At 37.3% G+C, this 19153-nt stretch overlaps 1 protein-coding gene across 4 annotated transcripts in view; it reads right to left on the reverse strand.

Moving 5' to 3' along the window:
• Positions 1-19153, reverse strand: part of LOC140478886 (endothelin-converting enzyme 2-like) — a 192450-nt gene that overhangs the window by 13668 nt on the left and 159629 nt on the right. For all 4 annotated transcript variants that reach the window (XM_072572465.1, XM_072572461.1, XM_072572464.1 and 1 more), the window contains exons 7-12: positions 18526-18591; positions 17129-17317; positions 14284-14426; positions 11065-11179; positions 7359-7469; positions 3103-3201 (exon numbers count right to left, since the gene is read on the reverse strand). In XM_072572465.1, coding sequence (XP_072428566.1) covers positions 3103-3201; positions 7359-7469; positions 11065-11179; positions 14284-14426; positions 17129-17317; positions 18526-18591 — 723 coding nt within the window. The remainder of the gene's footprint in view (positions 1-3102; positions 3202-7358; positions 7470-11064; positions 11180-14283; positions 14427-17128; positions 17318-18525; positions 18592-19153) is intronic.

The raw sequence follows: 19153 nt of genomic DNA on the forward strand, positions 1-19153 counted from the left end.
AAGTCTTATCTAGCACAAAGAAGGATGGTCATGGTTGTTGGTAATCACTTATCCCAGCCCAGGACATCTCTGCAGGATTTCCTCAGGGTAGCGCCTCGGTCCAATCATTTTCAGCTATTTCATCAAAGACAATACCTCCATCATAATTGGAGATGTTCACTCATGATCATATAATATGCAGCACTATTTGCATCTCTTCAGATACTGCAACAGTCTGTTTGCATATGCAGCAACACTGGATAACGTCCAGGTTTGGGCAGACAAATAGCAAGTAACTTTGCGAAAACACAAGTACCAGGCAAATAGTCTCTTCAATGAGAGAAGTTATAACTAACTCTTCTTCATTTTCAAAAGCATTATCATTGCTAAGACCCCACTATCAACACCCTGAGGGTTGCCATTGACCAGAAACTAAACTGGTTCAATCACCTAAATATTACAGCTACAAGAGCATGTCAGAAGCTAGGTACTCTGTGCTGAGTAACTCACCTCCTGTTTCTCCAAAGCATGTTTACCATCTAAAAGATACAAATCAGGAGTGTGATGGAATGCTCTCCACTTTCTAGGATGTCTGCAGCTCCAACAACATTGAAAAAGCTTGACATTATCCAGGTCAAAGCAGCCTGCTTAACCGATACTTTATTCACTACCTTAATCATTCACTCTCTTTACCACTGACACTCAGTGACAGCAGTGTTTATCATCTATAAAATGCACTGCAATAACTCAAAGCTCCTCCAACAGCACTTTCCAAATCGGCAAATGTTACCACCTTAAAGGAAATGCCCTGCAGATGCCTGAGAACACCATCTGTGAGTTCACCTCCAAGCTTCATACCAAACTGACACAGAAGTATATTGCTGTTCCTTCACTTTCACTGGTTCAAAATCCTGCAAATCCCTTCCTAACAGAGTTGCTACACTCCTAGGACAACAGTGGTTCAATAACACTACACCTCATCACTTTTTCCAGCGCAATTAGGGATCGGTAATAAGTGCTTATCTAACCAGTGATAACCTCATCAATTAACAAATAAAAGTAACAGAAACTACAAAATATCTTCACTACATTGCTGCAATTAGAGAAATGTTTCCAAAGCTTTTTGTCTCGCATTTATTAGGACAAGTGCAAGAACGCTAAGTTTTAAACAATCACAGCGTTTTACACTCTAGGAGAAAAGGGTTCATCCAGGAAATCACCAGAAATGGCCATCCTTCCTACACTGTTACCTCAAAAATTCTCCAAGGATCTATTCTTGGACTCCACATAAAAACAGAACCACAGTTTATTCACTGCCAATGGATCAACATCCTGGATCTCCATTCCCAACAGTGCTGTGGTATGAACTGCAGAGGTTCAAGAAACTGGCTCACCACACCTTTTCAGGACTATTATGGATCAGCTGACCTTGTCACCAGTGCCTAGATCCGATGAATGACGGACATTTATCCTCTTTGTACCTCTCCAGCAGGATGAATGCACCATGCAAAAATCCTGAAAATTTTGCATTAACGTGGAGACTATTTTTTTCACTTGTATGTTGTCACAAACAATCTGGACGTTTAGTGAGTTATCACCCCTTCATTCAAGAGAATTAATAATATTAGCTCACACAGCAATAGGGTGCCATCTATGCTTCTTGCACATTTGGTAAACTGCGAAACAGCATGATACTGGATTGCCAGCCTTTTTCTGTTGCTAAATTGGATACATTTTCCAGTGATCTGAATTATCAATACACATTCTGCTGGCAGCATTGTCAATATCACAGTCTGCCTGTGGCTGCCTGAAATGATTTGATCAGAGTACGGATGTGACCTTCATCCCTCATGTATTAGTAGTACAGCTAATCATTTGGATCACTGGTGATGCATTTTTTAAACTGCCCTTTCCGCTAAGGTCTTGAGAAGCTTTAAGTGCCCTGTCTATTTCCTGGGGAGGGATAATATCTTGGAGGAGTGCATCTTTCTCACATCCTGTTATTAACTTCCTCTAATACCCTGACAAACAGAGAAATACCTAATGGAAGTCCCATATCTAGTCTTCAGAATCTTACACTGCCTCTAAGGCCAAAATTCCTCTATTTTTAATGGGATGTGTGAGTCGCAGGCAACCAAGATTAATGGTCGTTACCATGACTACAACTAACTTTACATTCAATTAATCAATTTGGAATATAAATTCCACCAGCAGCAATGGTGGGATCTGAAAGTGTGTTCTCAGAAAAGTAGCCTGGGGTTCTGGAATACCAATCTGGTGATATTACTACTGAGTCACCATTTCCCTGATAAAATAATAATTCTGGTCTCAGTTGATCTTGACAGCAGGTATACCTTGTATAGTCTGTTTTAGTTTGCCTCTGTGCATATGCAAGAATACGTTGTGGAATTTGGATATACTGAATCTGCTGGCCCTTAGCTGCAGAGTCATACAGCACAGAAACAGACCCTTTAGTCCAACCAGTCCACACCAACCATATTCCCAAAAGAAACTAGTCTCACCAGCCTGTTCCTGGCTCACATCCCTCCAACCTGTACCAGTCATGTACTTATCCAAGTGTCTTTAAAACATTGTAACTGTGCCCACATCCGTCACTTCCTCAGGAAGTTCATTCCATACACGAACCATCCTGTGTAAAAAAAAGTTGCCCCTCATGTCTTTTTTAAATCTCTCTCCTCTCATCTTAAAAACATGCCCCCAGTCTTGAAATCTCCCACCCAAGCGAAAAGATACCTATTTAGCTGAATAAATTTAAAAAGGTTCCATGAGAACTTGACAAGGGGCAGCCAAGGGAGGTAGCTGCTGCATCAATTTGCTCATCAATAAATCAGTTTTTGACAATTCTGTGTCAAAGAATGTTAAAGGTAACAAAGAATTTGGTTTTCACATTTTACCAGTGGATCTCACCAGCACAAAAGTATCATTAAAGTAACATAAGTGTAAACCTTAACATAAGTGTAAATCTTAACATTTAACATTGCAAGACATTCTAAGGTGCTTCATTATCAAACATTTGTGTATACTTTCAATTGCAATGTAATAGGTTTGTAATTCAAAAAACGGAATTATCTAGCAAAATCCAACAATTTGAGAAGCACGAACCTTTTCCTTAGCTGCTTGTCGGGTTTTATCATCCATCCAAGCAAGCTCGTCCAAACCATCTTTAAATGCTGTTCGAATTTCATTAATCATTTCTTCTGCCTGGATGTCAAATTAGAAAGACAACAGATGTAAGGTGTACTTCAGGCTTCATTGTAGAATCAAATTACAACACAGGAGGCCATTCAACCAATTATCTGTGCTGGTTCTTTGCAAGAACAGGTTAGCTGGTCCCATTTCCCTTCCCTTCCACCCTTTCCGTCTAGCTCTGTAATGCTTTTCTCTTCAAAATAATTAACTAATTTCATTTGGATAGCCAATATTGAAGATACCTCTATCTCACATATGCTGTGCCAGTCTAAACAACAGGACATGTGAAACTTTTTGACATTGATCCTAAATTCCCTGTTCTTGTCTGTTTTCCCAATGGGAACAATTTCTCTTTACCTATTCTGTCCAGATCCCTCATCATTTTGAACTCAATCAAATAAACTCTTTCAATGCTCTTCTCTAAGTAAAATACCTCAGCCTTTCCATTCTATACATGCAACTCAAGTCCCTCATCCCTTCAGTCATTTTCATGAACGTTTTTGCACTTCTCTAAAGCCTTCACATTTTTCCTGAATTGTAGTGCCCAGAAAGTTACATAATACTCCAAATGAAGCTGAATAGTATTTTGTAAAGTGCACAATGCTGTATGCCTGATTAACGACTTTCTCATGCTATCTTCTCACTTCAATGATTTGTACCCTTTTAGTCTTAAGTCTCTCTGCTCCTGCATTCCCTTTAGAATAATTTGATTTATTTTATGAGGTCTCTTCATATTCTTTGTACCAAAATATTCTCACTTTGCATTTTGTTTATCAGGTAAGTTTCCAGCAATCTATGTCCTCTTAAAATCTATCACTATTCACTTCACTGTTTATACTACTTCCACATTCTGAGCCATCTGAAAATTCCAAAATGTTAATCCATACAACTCTAGGTCATTAGTTTAGATTAGGAAAGAGACACCATTATCCTAACACTGCTCCTTGACAATCCCCACTGCATCCCTTCCTCCAGAAAGCAACAGTTTGTCATTACTGTTTCTGACAATTGTGTATCCATGCTCTCCATGTCCCTTTCATTCCAGTGACTTTAATTTCATGATAATCCAGTAATGTGGCACTTCATTAAGAACCTTTACATGTTCATGTACACAAAGGACTGCTGCATTAATTTTACTAACCCTCTCTGTAACACCAAAAAACACAATCAAGTCAGTTAATTATGATTGCCTTGCTGAATCTGCATTTGTCCAAGTGATTATTAATTTTGTCTTGGATTATCATGTAAAAACTTTTTTAACACTCAATTTTAAACTAATTGGGCTTTAGTTGCACAATTATCCTGCACAATTTGAAGATCCATATAAAATTTGCAATTCTCCAGTCTTCTAAAGCCAACTCAGTATCTAACTTGTACTAAAGCTGGAAGTATAAATAGCTCACAGTTATTTGGTTGATCATAGATTAGTCAGTTTAGTTTCTATATCAATTTAGAACTAACTAAATATTGCTTTAATTAACATTAATACAGTATAATCTGTCGACTGCAAAGACATGGCACCATTTGGCTTATATTAAGTGCGAGAGCTGTAGCTGCAGTAAACTTGTCAACCTTGCAATGCACTGGAATGCATTTATTCACTTACAGGATTTGGGCAGAGGGCAGTTAAGGGTCAACCACATTGCTCTGGGACTGAAATCACATATAGTCCAGACCAGGTAAGGATGGCAGTTTCCTTCCTTAAAGGGCATTAGTGACTCAGATGGGTTTTTCTAACAACCAACAATGGATTCATGATCATCATTTAGATTCTTAATTCCAGATATTTACTGAACTCAAATTCCATCACCTGCCATGGCAGGATTCGAACACAGGTCCCCAGAACACTACCTGGCTCTCTGAATTAATAGTGCAGCAATAATACTCCTAGCCCAGTGCCTACCCTAAAAGTTCCATATTGAACATTCCATTTATGTCGGATTTGATTCCCTGGTCCAAAGCATAGTTAATAAATAATAACTAATGATTGTAAATAATATTCAAAAATACTTTACAAAAATACAAGAGTCACCAGGTGGCATCACTTACTTATCTGTGCTTGCTCTTCAGAATAAAACTCCTAATTTGTATATTTTTTATTTTGCCACCAATCAATATAAACTACAAATTATCAACTATTTTGGGGTTATAGCTCTGTTACCTTTGCCACTAAAGGTGAAGAAGGTATTGTTTTCACCCATTCATCTGTCTAGTTTGTGCACAATGCATCTTGAAAGTAAATCAGCACATAACATCAGTGGTGGGCAAGTTGTTGGAGGGAATCCTGAGGTACAGATGTACGTGTATTTGGAAAGGCAAGGACTGATTAGGGATAGTCAACATGGCTTTGTGCGTGGGAAATCATGTCTCACAAACTTGATTGAGTTTTTTGAAGAAGTAACAAAGAGAATTGATGATGGAAAAGCGGAAGATGTGATCTATATGGACTTCAGTAAGGCATTTGACAAGGATCCCATGGGAGACTGGTTAGCAAAGTTAGATCTCATGGAATACAGGGAGAACTAGCCATTTGGATACAGAACTGGCTCAAAGGCAGGAGACAGAGCATAGTGGCGGAGGGTTGCTTTTCAGACTGGAGGCCTGTGATTGAGGTGCCACAAAGATCAGTGCTGGTCCATGACTTTTCGTTATTCATATAGAGGATTTGGATGTGAGCATAAGAGGGATAGTTAGTAAGTTCGTAGATGATACCAAAATTGGAGGTGTAGTGGACAGTGAAGAAGGTTACCTCAGAGTACAATGGGATCTTGATCAGATGGGCCAATGGGCTGAGGAGTGGCAGATGGAGTTTAATTTAGATAAATGCGAAGTGCTGCATTTTGGGAAAGCAAATCTTAGCAGGACTTATACCCTTAATGGTAAGGTCCTAGGGTGTGTTGCTGAACAAAAAGACCTTGGAGTGCAGGTTCATTGCTCCTTGAAAGTAGAGTCGTTGGTAGATAGACTAGTGAAGAAGGCATTTGGTATACTTTCCTTTAATGGTCAGAGTATTTAGTATAAGAGTTGGGAGGTCATGTTGCAGCTGTACAAGACATTGGTTAGGCTACTTTTGGAATACTGTGCGCAATTCTGGTCTCTTTCCTATTGGAAGGGTGATGCTGTGAAACTTGAAAGGGCTCAGAAAAAATTTACAGGTATGTTGCCCGGGTTGGAGGATTTGAACTATAGGGAGAGGTTGAATAGGCTATGGTTGTTTTCCCTAGAGCATCGGCGGTTGAGGGCTGACCTTATCAAGGATTATGAAATCATGAGGGGCATGGACAGGACAAATGGATGAAGTCTTTTTCCTGGGATGCGGGATTCCAGAACTAGATAGCATAGGATTATGGTGAAAGGGGCAAGATATAAGAGAGACTTAAGGGACAACTTTTTCACACAGAGGGTGGTATGTGTATGGAATGAGCTGCCAGATGAAGGAGTGGAGGCTAGTACAATTGCAACATTTAAGAGGCATCTGGATGGGTATATGAATAGGAAGGGTTCAGAGGGATATGGGCCAGGTGCTGGGATGTGGGACTAGATTGGGTCCGGATATCTGGCCGGCATGGACGAGTTGGACCGAAGGGTCTGTTTCCGTGCTGTACATCTCTATGACTCTTATGAACTTGGTACATTGATAAGGTATGGACTAAGAAAGAACTGGGCAATTTTGGTGAAGATACAAATCTGATTTTTGTTTCAAAGGACCCAATAACATCAGGAAATATGGCAACTTGACCTGTCTTTAAAATAATGTATATTATCTTAGCTAGAATGTTGATTGTTTTAGAATGTTATTGATTACGTTTTTGCTGCTGTGGTGGAATTTGTCAAAGCTTTTAAAATGTGAGTATTTCTCATTATAAAACGTCAACCTGGAAAGAAAAATACCTCACATTTATGGGATAAAACAACAGCAATAAATTCATAAACATTATTATGCACTTTTTTGTTGAGGTAACACAACATGGTGGATATAACCAAACTGCTGATTGTCCTTCTCAGAATTGTTCTGGAACGTTGATGTTTATTTGACGGATCATTTACTGTTTGCTATATGTAATGAAAACATCTTTTTTTTTTCAGAAAGACGTACATATGTTCTTTAGCTCACAGAGAAAATCTTTGACAGTGAATACTCATGAGGTTTGAAACACAAGAATACTTACTACAATTTTGCTGTCTTTATCAAATGTAACTTTTACAAATAATGCTCCCAAGGCAAATCCTAGAGTGTCATCTGTATTTCCAATGCAAGTCTGCCATCGAGGAGTACACGACTGAAAGAGATCAAGTTTTAGTAACACGTGACACATTAATGTATTTATTGAACAGAACATGAAATGCATATGAAATATATAACATCTGAACTAATTCCTACAAAAGTGCAATTGTGCCACTTATTGTAATTATAAAATAATGTTGATATCGTCTCGTGACAAAGATTGATTCAGATCGGTCTTCCTTTGAACCAATTTACCAACATTAAATATTTTGTTTCCAAGTAACTCAACAATGCTTTTCATTGCTGTGTCTGGCAGTTTCCACATTAACACAGTTGCCACTGTAAAACTGCTGTGTACTTTGAGCCAATAACTTGAGTAAGAAATTGCTAAAAATTGGACATTTAGTACTGCTTACAATTTAGGGGTTTTACTTCTCACTAAAGTGACTGAAAACAGGAATTTGAGACCTCTTGAGCAGATAAAACACCAGAATTTACAACAAGGCTTTCCTTCAGTAACATTCGGGAGTCAAAAAGTGTGGTGCTGGAAAAGCACAGCCAGTCAGGTAGCATCTGAGAAGCAGGAGATGAAGTTTCGAGCAAGATGAAACCCTCATTCCTGATGAGGAGCTCATGCTCAAAACATCGACTCTCCTGCTCCTCGGATGCTGCTGGACCGGCTGTGCTTTCCCGGCACCACACTTTTCAATTCTAATCTCCAGCATCTGCAGTCCTCACTTTCTCATCGGAGGTCATCACAAGCAGGTTTCTCACAAAATGGCCTCACATGAAATATCCTTAAGCAATTTACAATGTAAGCAAGAAATACTGAGAAACATGAACATTAGAAATTTAACAGCTATCTAATATTTAGGGTTTATTTCAATCCTGATTATTTAATTTTTCTTACATGTCCTCAGACATCCAAATTAGGTCACACGATCTCTAAGAACTCAAGTAACTTTTCATCTAGCACATGATGGCACTTTAAACAGACATTGTATTCATTGTTAATATTGTAAGTAAGCTAACAACCATGACATAAGGCATGAAAAGTTATTAAAAGGCCCTTGGTTAAAATTGAAATATGCATGTATATCTGCTATAACATCCCATCTACAAAACTGCAGCTTTAATTCTTTCTAAGCAGCATCAGGCAAGTTCCCCATAATATCATAATCCAAAAACGTCTTTACAACTGGATCAGACATAACATGAAATACAGTACATTATCTCTAGAGAATTTGTAGACTCCATATCCAGCAGACAAAACAAAGCAACTAATGGGAATGTTTTACATCTTCAGAACAAAGGGAACAGTAATAACATGGCGCACTTTGTAGCTTAGCTCTTCAAACAGTTTGTGCCTGAGAAATAGCTAAATTTGCAATAGATTATTATGAATAGTTTTCAATTTCAATCATCTTTCTAATGGTCAAGTCATTTCTTTAGTTGCATAAATAAACTAATGTTCAATTTAATAATAGACTCAGTCTGCTTCCTCAAGTAATATGTGGGTGGTCTATCACATCCTTCAAAATTTTGGAATATATACAGTCGATGTGGGAGAATTTTGGTCAATTTTGAGTGTTACCCTAGACGCCTATACATGAAGTGCTGATGGTGATAATGATCACTATCGAACAATATTTATGAAAACTCAAATGTAAACAATTACAAACACCAATTAATTACCCGCATATATGAAACTTGCCAGAAACTGTGTTTGCATAATTGTAGATGTCAGCAGACACTGCCCATGCAACTGCATTCAATTAGAACTTCATTCAAACTGAATTGCAACACATTTGTAAATCAAAATAATTTGTAAATTAATGCTGAGCACATTTGGAACAGTTTATTTGCTAATTAGAGACTACATGCATAGTAACATAGTCAAATAGTAACCAAAAACGTTATTCCATACTGTATACAGATCTCAAATGTGTTCTCTCAATACTCTGTCCTTATATCAGGTTGTCTTTCCAAATCCTGCTTAGAATGGCATCATTGTAAAGGAGCTTGCTGCTTAACAGTAGCAACTACTTGTACGTATATAATGCTTTTAAGGTAATAAAAGTCCTAAGGTATTTTTAAATGTTGGCCTATCCCAATTCAACACCTAGATTTGCATACATCTGTTGAAGTGGATTACAGAAGTTTCTACAATTGATTAGCCAGCACTCATTTTGCAGGTTCATACTTGGAAACCAATTTTAGGTATGGGTGCCAGTGGCTGTTACAAACATAATTTTACCTAATGTGAATTGTCATCAGCATAAAGAAAGATCAAGAAAAAAATCCCTTTAAAAAGAATACTTACAATGTATGTCTAATGGAAATGTAAAATGTAGTTAGAAAGCTTGGATTTATATATTTCAGTCAATAAATAGAATTTAACAATATTGGAAAAATGGTTATTGGGAATATCTCCCAACATTCCTTTATGATCTGGAGGAGAATGTGCAGGGAGATACCACTGAACCATGAGGCTGGTCTGAATCAGGCAGTGGAGTACTTGGCAGAGAAGCCCAGCCTTGCTGTTTGATCACAAAGCTCTTTAATAGGCCACCCACAGATGCAGCATTGTCCACTGATAGTAGGTTTCACCAATGAATATGTCCTCTTGCAACTAAATCTCAAATTTCCCCATACCCTGATGATACTTAGAACTTATGTTTTTAAGAAAATGACAGAAAGCAGAAGTGGCATAAAGTAATGTCAGGAATTCATATCCTGTTGTCAAAGTCCTCATTATATTGTGAGATTCCTGCCACAGTTGTGGTGAGGGTGTGGTCACATTAAAAACCCAACAACACTCAAGTTTACAGCAGAGGCAACAGTGAAGACTCTTGGAAAAACATCTAACTACCCAAAGCCTATGAAAATGTTCTAAAAACATTTAGTTATCTAGTCGTCAGAGAATTTTAGACAGCCACACCAACAGTTTGACAGTGACTAATGCGCCTGGGATCAAGTAATGTTCTTTCAATATCTAACATTGGTGCAAATGCTGAATGCTTGTGTGATTTTTGTATTGTTATAATTGTCTTCTAATTTCACTTCATTTACTGCCAGGGCGGTAGAGGCAGATATTACAGGGTCATTTAAGGGACTTTCAGATAAGCACTTGAATATGCAAGAAATGGAGGGATATGAACCAAGGGCAGGCAGAAGGGATTAGTTTAATTTGGTGTCATGAACAGCACAACATTGTAGGCCAAAGGGCTTGTTCCTGTGCTTACAGTTCTATGTTCTATGTATAAAACTGAGACAGTGATTACAATTTAGCATCATGTCTAAATCTATTACATGGAGCTGCAATCCTATTGAAAAGTTGGAAAAAATATCAATGCCAAACATTCATGCAAGCACCAGAAATTATACTTCCAAATAGATGATTATATTTGTTACAAACACTGAAATAGCCATGCAATTTAGTTTAAACAGTGAAATAGCAAATAGTACATTAAAATATAAGTGCTTACATTTCAAAAGGATGAAAATACGAAACAGGTTCGATCGACCAGTTCTGGGACATTAGACCACAGTAACTATGAAGATAAACTTTCCTTCTCATATTTCAAACATTTAATTTTGGTTTCTGGCTTGATGTAAAACAAACTATCCAGCTTAATTATTAATCTCACCTTCTTTGTACCATAGAGAGTTTCCAGAAGCTTTTCCTGTGCATTTTCAAACCGTTGATCCAGGTTGGATGCGGTCTTCAGTACTAAATTCCATATCATATAATTGTTCAAAATACTATATGATTTGAAACATTTAAATTGTTAAATATTTTTGCATGTAAATTTAGATATACTGTTCCATATCATATCTAATTTACTAAAATATTAACTTTCTCAAAGTATAAAACTTTTATCCAAGACTGAAGAATACAGTTATTACTTAAATTTCTAACTAGAAGTATAAATGTTTATTTCAGTTGTTTTATTAATGTAAAATGCAAAAGTCACATGACGTCTTTACTATTTTCTTTAGTGAGGAAGCTAAATAGACATATCATGTTTTAATATACAAAATATAATTTATATTTCTTGATGTCATATTGTTTGTTATCATATGAGATTAATTATCTACTTACTGGAAAAGTCAAGAAAGGAAGTTAATTGCAGTTGAAAATTAAGAAAACAACTAAAATGCTGTTAAAAAAAAATTGCACTTCGGTTGGAACAGTGATATAAAAATAAAAAGCATGGGAAGGTTCTTTATATGCTGCTAAACTGCATTTCACACGATGACTACCATCAACATTTATAATTAGGTTTGATGTAAAAACATAAGGCTCTGCAAGCAAACTTACTCTCTAATTATTTTTTCTGCCTTCATGAACTTCTTACATCAGAAGTCTATCCTGGAAATGCATCAGGACGCCAATTGTGGAGCCATGCAGTTTAGATGAGATGGCAATAATAGGAATAGACCATTTTGCTCATGCTTACCCTGACATTCAATAAAATAAAGCCAATTTGATTCAGTCTTCCTAGCTATCTTCCATAACTTCTGACTTTCTTATCAAACAAGATTCTAATTCTATCTTAAGTATCTTTTGTGACCTGGTCTTCACTGTTCACATGAGAAAGAATTCCACCACACAGGAAAGAGAATTCCACCTCACAGGAAAGAGGACTCTAAACATGAGGAGGGAACAAATTTATTCTAATTTCTACCTTAAGCAGGAGGTCACTTCTTTGAAACTGAAGTCATTGTAGACTCCCCCCTTACGGAAAATATTCTCTCAGCATCTGTACCCTCAGAAATTTATATATTTCAAATATATTGCCGCCAACGGCAGAAGTTGTATCCCGTGAAACCATTGTGGCAAATTTATGTCATAATTTGTTGGAAAAACAATTACATATTGAATGTAATGGCTGATTGAGAGTAACATGGCTTATGTCTGAAACTTCTTGAAAGTAGTAGGTCTAATTCAAAATGTAATAACAGAATTTTTTTAACCATAACACATTAACAGCAAAGTTGAATCTGATAATGTAGAGAAAGGTTGCAGACTGTATAGGCAGAGTATCCAGGTTGAATTTAATCAGACTTATTTGTACTGAAACAATAGTCCAAATAAACAAATAATTTATCAAGAACCCATGATTATCTTAACTGAATAAGTAAGTCAACATGAATATGATTTTCTTCTCAATTGCATGCAGCCTTTTCTAGATTGTAAAACACATTTAGCAGACATTCTCAAGTATTAACATAACGTTAAAGTTGGGGTAAAATCAAAACATTGTTGACTTTTTTAAAACTTAGTTGAGTTTTAACATTTCATAAGGTTTTTAAAACAAGTAATTAAAATGTTCCCCTTGGCTACTGTGTTGGCAACAGAATACTGTTTTTAACAAAATCATTCTTGGCAACTGAATGTTGCTGGCGAAGCCAGAAATTATTGTCCATTCCCCCATGCCCTTGAGCAAGTGTTGGTGCACCACATACAACTGAGTGGCTTGCTAAGGTATTTCAAAGGGCAGTTAAGTGTCAAGCATATTGCTTCAAGTCTACAGTCACTTGTAAGCCTGGACAGCAGGTTAGGATAGCACATTTCTTCTCTTGTAGAGCAGCAGCGAATTAGATGGAGTTTCACAACAATGTGGCAGTTTTATGATCATTATTAATGAGACTACCATTTTATTCCAGATTTACTGATGAAATGGATTTAACTGTGAATGTGGGATTTAAATTTAGTTCTTTGAAGCATTAGTTCAGGCATCTGGATTATTATTCTAATAACGTTACAACCATGATACAGTACTCTTCCAGTACTATTCTTCACCAATCTAAGCAGAAATGTCAATAACAGAGAAATAAATTCAACAAAATTGATGTACAATTCATGTTAATGAGTTGGGGGGGGGGCTTAATTTTAAATCCAAACATCCAGCAAATTATGAGTGGTACATGCAATGACATAAGTGACTTGCAGTATAATTTGCTGGAATTTCTGTCCCAATACTGAAGGACACACATTTTCACACTTTGCAAGTTTTAGTGGCAAACAAGACAGGTGAGCAATTACATTTAACCACAAGATTGACTTGCTGCCCTGCTTTTGCCAAGCAGTATTTTGACTCACATGGTGCTTGATGAATATAATCAAGTCAGAGCTTCATGATGTCATTATGCAAATTTTAACTGGCTAAGTTCTGTCAATACTGCCAACTGGCACATTCACTGAGAGAAGAGAAAACTAGAGCTGTTTGTTTCATCATAACTGATGAGGTGACTGAAGTTGCATAAAATCAGTGTATAATTTGCAGACGTGCAAGTCATTAGGATCAGTGTGTGATTGTATGCAATGCCCTTCCACTGCTGTTCCTACATTTCTCTTCTGTCCAATTTTGTCTGCTTGACTTACTTTCATTAAGCACTTACTGCATTTCATATATGTTTCAGTTGTTCCTGCCAATAATATCATGGAAATATGAATAGGTTATTCATCTCTTTTAGTCTGCTCCACTATTCCATCAAATCATGCCTTCTGTATCTTAACTGCTTATAAAGAAGTTTATAAAGAAGCAGCTGAGTTTATTCTCCTCTGCTACGCAGCCACCAAAAACCCAACTGCAGTTGAAAATCAGGGTCTTACTCTCAATGAAAACTAAATATTTTTTGGAGGGGGAGGGCAAAGCAAGTGGGTACTGAGGGGGAGATATTTTACATAACGAACTTCTGCTTTCAAAATGTAATCTAGTTTATTTTATTAATAATTTATTTATTAATAATTAATTACATAACTACTTTTTAAATTTCTGCTCTCTTAAATTTCACTCCCTTGTGTATGAATAACAATTACCAAAGCACTGTCTACAAAGTAACAATCTATCTTCAATTACCTCTTGTCAGTATTATTAATAAGATCAGACACCATCTGCAGATATTCCTTGGCATAGACAACTACTGATTCTGTTTCATTCAGATCCACTGGTGCCAGTCCAAATGATAAATAATCCAACCAGTCAATGGCAGGTGCTAAATTCTGAGAAGATGAAATACAAGGAAATCCAGAATTGAAAACTGATATCAAATTTGAGCAATTTTAAAAATTTTACTAAGTTGTCCTAAAGACAAGTGAGTTTATTAGAGATAACAACAGTCACCTGAAACCATTTTTTAATTTCAATGAACACACTGCAGTTACAAATAAAACTTGTGGTACGGGTTTGTTTTGTGGGGAAGTGGAATTCACAGTTCTGGGTTGGCTTGCTTCTCCTTCTACTATTGTCACTTCGTTGTCATCAGTGATCCTCAAAGTGGCTTGCATCTTGATTGAGAAGGAGATGCAATGCTGAGCAGTTATCAGATTTCTCCTACCAGATAACGGTGCCAATGCTTTAGGGTGAACATGAGTATATCTTTTTGCATCTTTCCTTGACCATCCTTTGAGCATTTGCCAACAAGAGCTAGGCAAAGAGAAACTGCCAAGGAAGGTGGTTTCTCAAGCATTCAAAAGCAATGGAATGTCCATCATTGTTGTTTCTTTAGATTCGGGGCTTCAATACTGGCAAATGCAGCTTCCTTGCCAAGATTCAATGGAAGCACCACTGGTGCAAGGTCTCAATGATCTGTGTGCCAGTAGATAGTCTAGGTTTTATTATAATAGAGTTGACAACACAATAGCCTTACAGAGCGAGACCTTTCTGACTTTCTTTGTTGTCAAATTGTCACAACTTGAAAAAAGGCAACACTGCCACAGTTGACTCTGTGCTGGACTTTATATTGGAAGTGCTACACATACTTTAAAACCAACTCATCTATGCAGATGGCATGCATGAATGTTCAACTATCCTGGGAAGGACTCTACAGAACTATCATTTTGATGATTTTTAAGGACAAGGCAAACATCGTATATGAGGTATTGAGAAGGTTAAGCCCGTGTGAATGAGCCATCATGCAGCAACTTTTCACCAAGTGAAGTTTGGGGAGTCCTCTTCGCTAACATCAAAGAGCTGATGTCAAAGATGAGACAGTTCCTCCACAGAATAATCATGTAACAATCTGATAATCATACATAGAATCATACTTCTTGATGACCTATCTCCTACTTGACCAACGGGAGAGATCCACTCAAGTTGGTGGCACTGTGTCTATGCTGAGGGAGTGAGTCTTGCAGTTCTCGACTGAAGTGTCACAGCATCATTGCTGGGTCAAACTCCTTCCACTCCTTAAGTAAAAATACTTTAAGTGTGCCTACATCACAGGAATTGCATAAGTTCAAGTAGGTGTTCACTATCACCTTCTCTTGGCAATTGGAGAAGGGCAATAAATGCCCTGGTAAATTAAAAATTAATTTTAAATTCAGTCAGTGAAGATAACTTTTCACTGGGTGCTACACAGCCAGGCTGCAGATTTTGAAATATGTATCAAGTTCGAAGGAATCATCACGCACAGTCAATGAAAGCAGTAAGGAAAGATAAGGAATAAGTTAATTGTAGAAATTTCTCCTGTCTTCATGAGGTGAAACAAGATGCAGACCACTGCAGTCCAGCAGGTGAAAGAAAGAAAGAAAAGGACACCAGCAATTGTTGAAGTCATTGGCCTGTTTCCCAGGAAGTGTCCAGAACATGTCATAATAAATTATGGAATGTGTAACCAATGTGTGGTTACAACAAATACTATCAACATTCTGTCATCAGTCATACAGTGTGTTAATGTTTTTGTCGATCACATTGTTAAGATTTGTTAACTCATATTTAAATTTTAAAAGAAAGAGATCATAGGTGTCAACTGTCTTTGAGCATTTGTAAATAAGGGACAGCTGGGTAACTGAGGTTGCTGAATGAGAGGTACAAGACTGAACAAGTCAGTAAACATTCTCTCCACAAAGAAATGCTATGTTTTGGTTTAAATCACACCAAATCGCTCAGAATATATGAAATGGCGTAGCAGAAAACAACTGGCTCAAGGTGGAGATTTGAAACTAATGCTTTCTTAAAGCTCAACAGAGTTGAGGAGAAACGTCTTCACCCAGAGTGTGGTGGATATATGGAATGCTCTGCACCAGCGGGCAGTGGAGGTCAAGTCTCTGGATACTTTCAAGAGAGAGATAGATAGAGCTCTTAAAGATAGTGGAATCAAGAGTTATGGAGATAAGGCAGGAACAGGATACTGATTGTGGATGATCAGCCATGATCATAATGAATGATGGTGCTGGCTGAAATGGGCCGAGTGGCCTACTCCTGCAACTATTATCTATTGTCTATTGTCATAACATAGTAACTGGAACCATCACAAATTCACATTTTATTCTAAGTTGCAGCATTCAAAACCTTTTTTTAAATGTGAAGATTAGAGAATTCTATTGCCAAAAACACTGATATTTAGAGGACTTGATATAGCAGCAATTTAATAGAACCAATGTGAACCTTTTGTATGACAAATACAGAATACTAATTTCATCATACTCTGGGTCACATTAGAGTTCTGAAGATGGGTCACTGGAATCGAAACATTCACTGTGTTTTCTCTCCACAGATGCTGCCAGACCTGCTGAGTTGTTACAGCAATTATTGGTTTTGTTTGTGAAAAATTATAGAGTTGTGTTTCAATCATAGGTTTTTCCAATAATTTGATGCTTTCACTTGGATGTATTTGTTTCTTAGATTTCAAACTTATTGGTGTTACTCAGCAATGCAATAGAAAAAATGTCCGATTCAGTCCAAACTTAGTGCATTTTCATACCTGTAAATCTGAAATGGTCATTTTGTGGTATATTTTCTCTTCGTCCCTACGTTCATCCTGGGGAACTGTGATATTTGCAAGGATAGTTTCAAATTCCAAAATTTGCTGCATCTGAATGTATGTTGAATTACGCTCTCCGCCCAGAAGTATACCCAGTTCAACCATATAGTCCAGATATGCGTTCAGCACCTGCAAAACATTTGAGAAAGTGCAGTACACAAGATAAAGTACACCAAGCTGAAGTGATATGAAGGGAAACGGGAACATTTACAAGACCACACTTTGTTTAGTCAATAGCCTGGAGATGGAGAAACCTGGGCAAATAATTTTCCTGAATTGTCCTTGCCCCAATGTCGTTATTTACCAGAAATGGAGTGGGAACAGTTCTGCTGTCTATCTGATGAAAAATGGAACAGTATATCAGGAGCAGTATCAAGATAATTGTCAGCTCACAATTACAGTACTTTTGTTCAAGCAGCTCTCCCATCTCTGAAAAAAGATCAAACTGAGTCAGAAGAGATGCCATCCTGATCATCATCTGTTCCAGCCTCCAAAGTTAAAAAGTTCCAAAATAAAAGTAACTTTGCAGAAGCAAATTTCCATTTTATCTTAGTCTGATGCATGGTGTCAATGCCTACACATGAAAATCAGGCTCATGATGCCAATTTTTTCAATTCCTGGTAGTAACGTCCTCACCACTTACTGGGATTTCCAAATAGTACAGTATGGCTATTAAATCTGCTTCTGGCTTCTTCTTTACTCAGCGGGTTGTGAGTTCATGGAATGCCCTGCCAGTATCAGTGGTGGACTCTCCCTCTTTATGGTCATTCAAGCGGGCATTGGATAAGCATATGGAGGTTATTGGGCTAGTGTAGGTTAGGTAGGCTTCGGTCGGCGCAACATCGAGGGCCAAAGGGCCTGTACTGCGCTGTATTTTTCTATGTTCTATGTTTACTATTTCGTAGCAAGGTGTATTTTGAAGATCAAGTGTTAAAGAATAAGGAGTATATCCCAAATACTACTATTGAATTTTACAAGTCCAAACTTAGATTATTTTTAAAAATTATCTGTTTGCAACATACGCATACCAACAGAAATGAAAGACCCCCTAATAGACATAAGGGTCTTTTTAAAAAATTCCATTCACTTGTATATGCATTACAAAATAATCTTGCTGAATTTGGCTTCTGGAAAGCAATTGGAAAGTGCATGTCAAGCACATAGTTAATCATACAGAAATTAGACATACGTTCAGAAGAAAATTTATCTTAAACATTTAAACCTGAATGAATTTTTCTTGACGACACCTTGTATCCACCTTTTCCTTTCCCTTCCCAGAAATTCTTTAATAGAAACAAGAGAAAGAGAATAGATATAAATTTGATATGACACATTACCTTTTCATTTGCTGTTTTGTTTAGGTAGTAATCACGAGATGGAAGAAACACGCCTGACTGATCAACCTAAAAGAGAAAATAAAAGCCACAACATTTGATTTTTTGGTATTCATGGCCTGTGGGCAATCTATTAATAATCTACCCAAACTTCCCTCAAGGTGACAGTCACCATTTTGAACTTTCTGCAGTGGATGTTTTGAGGAGTCAGTTCCAGGAGTTTGACCCAAAGGATGAGGGAACATAGATACATTTCAAAGTCAGGATAGGGTGTCACTTGGAGCTGATCTTGCAGGTAGTGGTGTTCACGTTCATCTCCTGCCTTTGTGTTACTTTGGTGTTAGAGGTCTCATGTTCAGAACTTGCTGTTGAAGAAGACTTAGTGAATTGCTACAGTGCAACTTGTGTGTGGTACACTGCTGCCTTATACTACAGTAGTAGAGGGACTGAATGTTTAAGGTGGTGGCAGGGTGACTACCAACTAAGCTACTTTTTTCTCATACAGTGTTGCAATTTAAGTAGGCAGAAGTGGGTACTGCAGATGCTGGAGATTAGAATCAAGATTAGAGTTGAGATCTCCATCAACAATGACCGACACCCATAGTTACCTGGACTACACCTCCTCACAACC

This window comes from Chiloscyllium punctatum, chromosome 6, assembly GCF_047496795.1.
Source record: "Chiloscyllium punctatum isolate Juve2018m chromosome 6, sChiPun1.3, whole genome shotgun sequence".
Classification (NCBI taxonomy): Eukaryota; Metazoa; Chordata; class Chondrichthyes; order Orectolobiformes; family Hemiscylliidae; genus Chiloscyllium; species Chiloscyllium punctatum.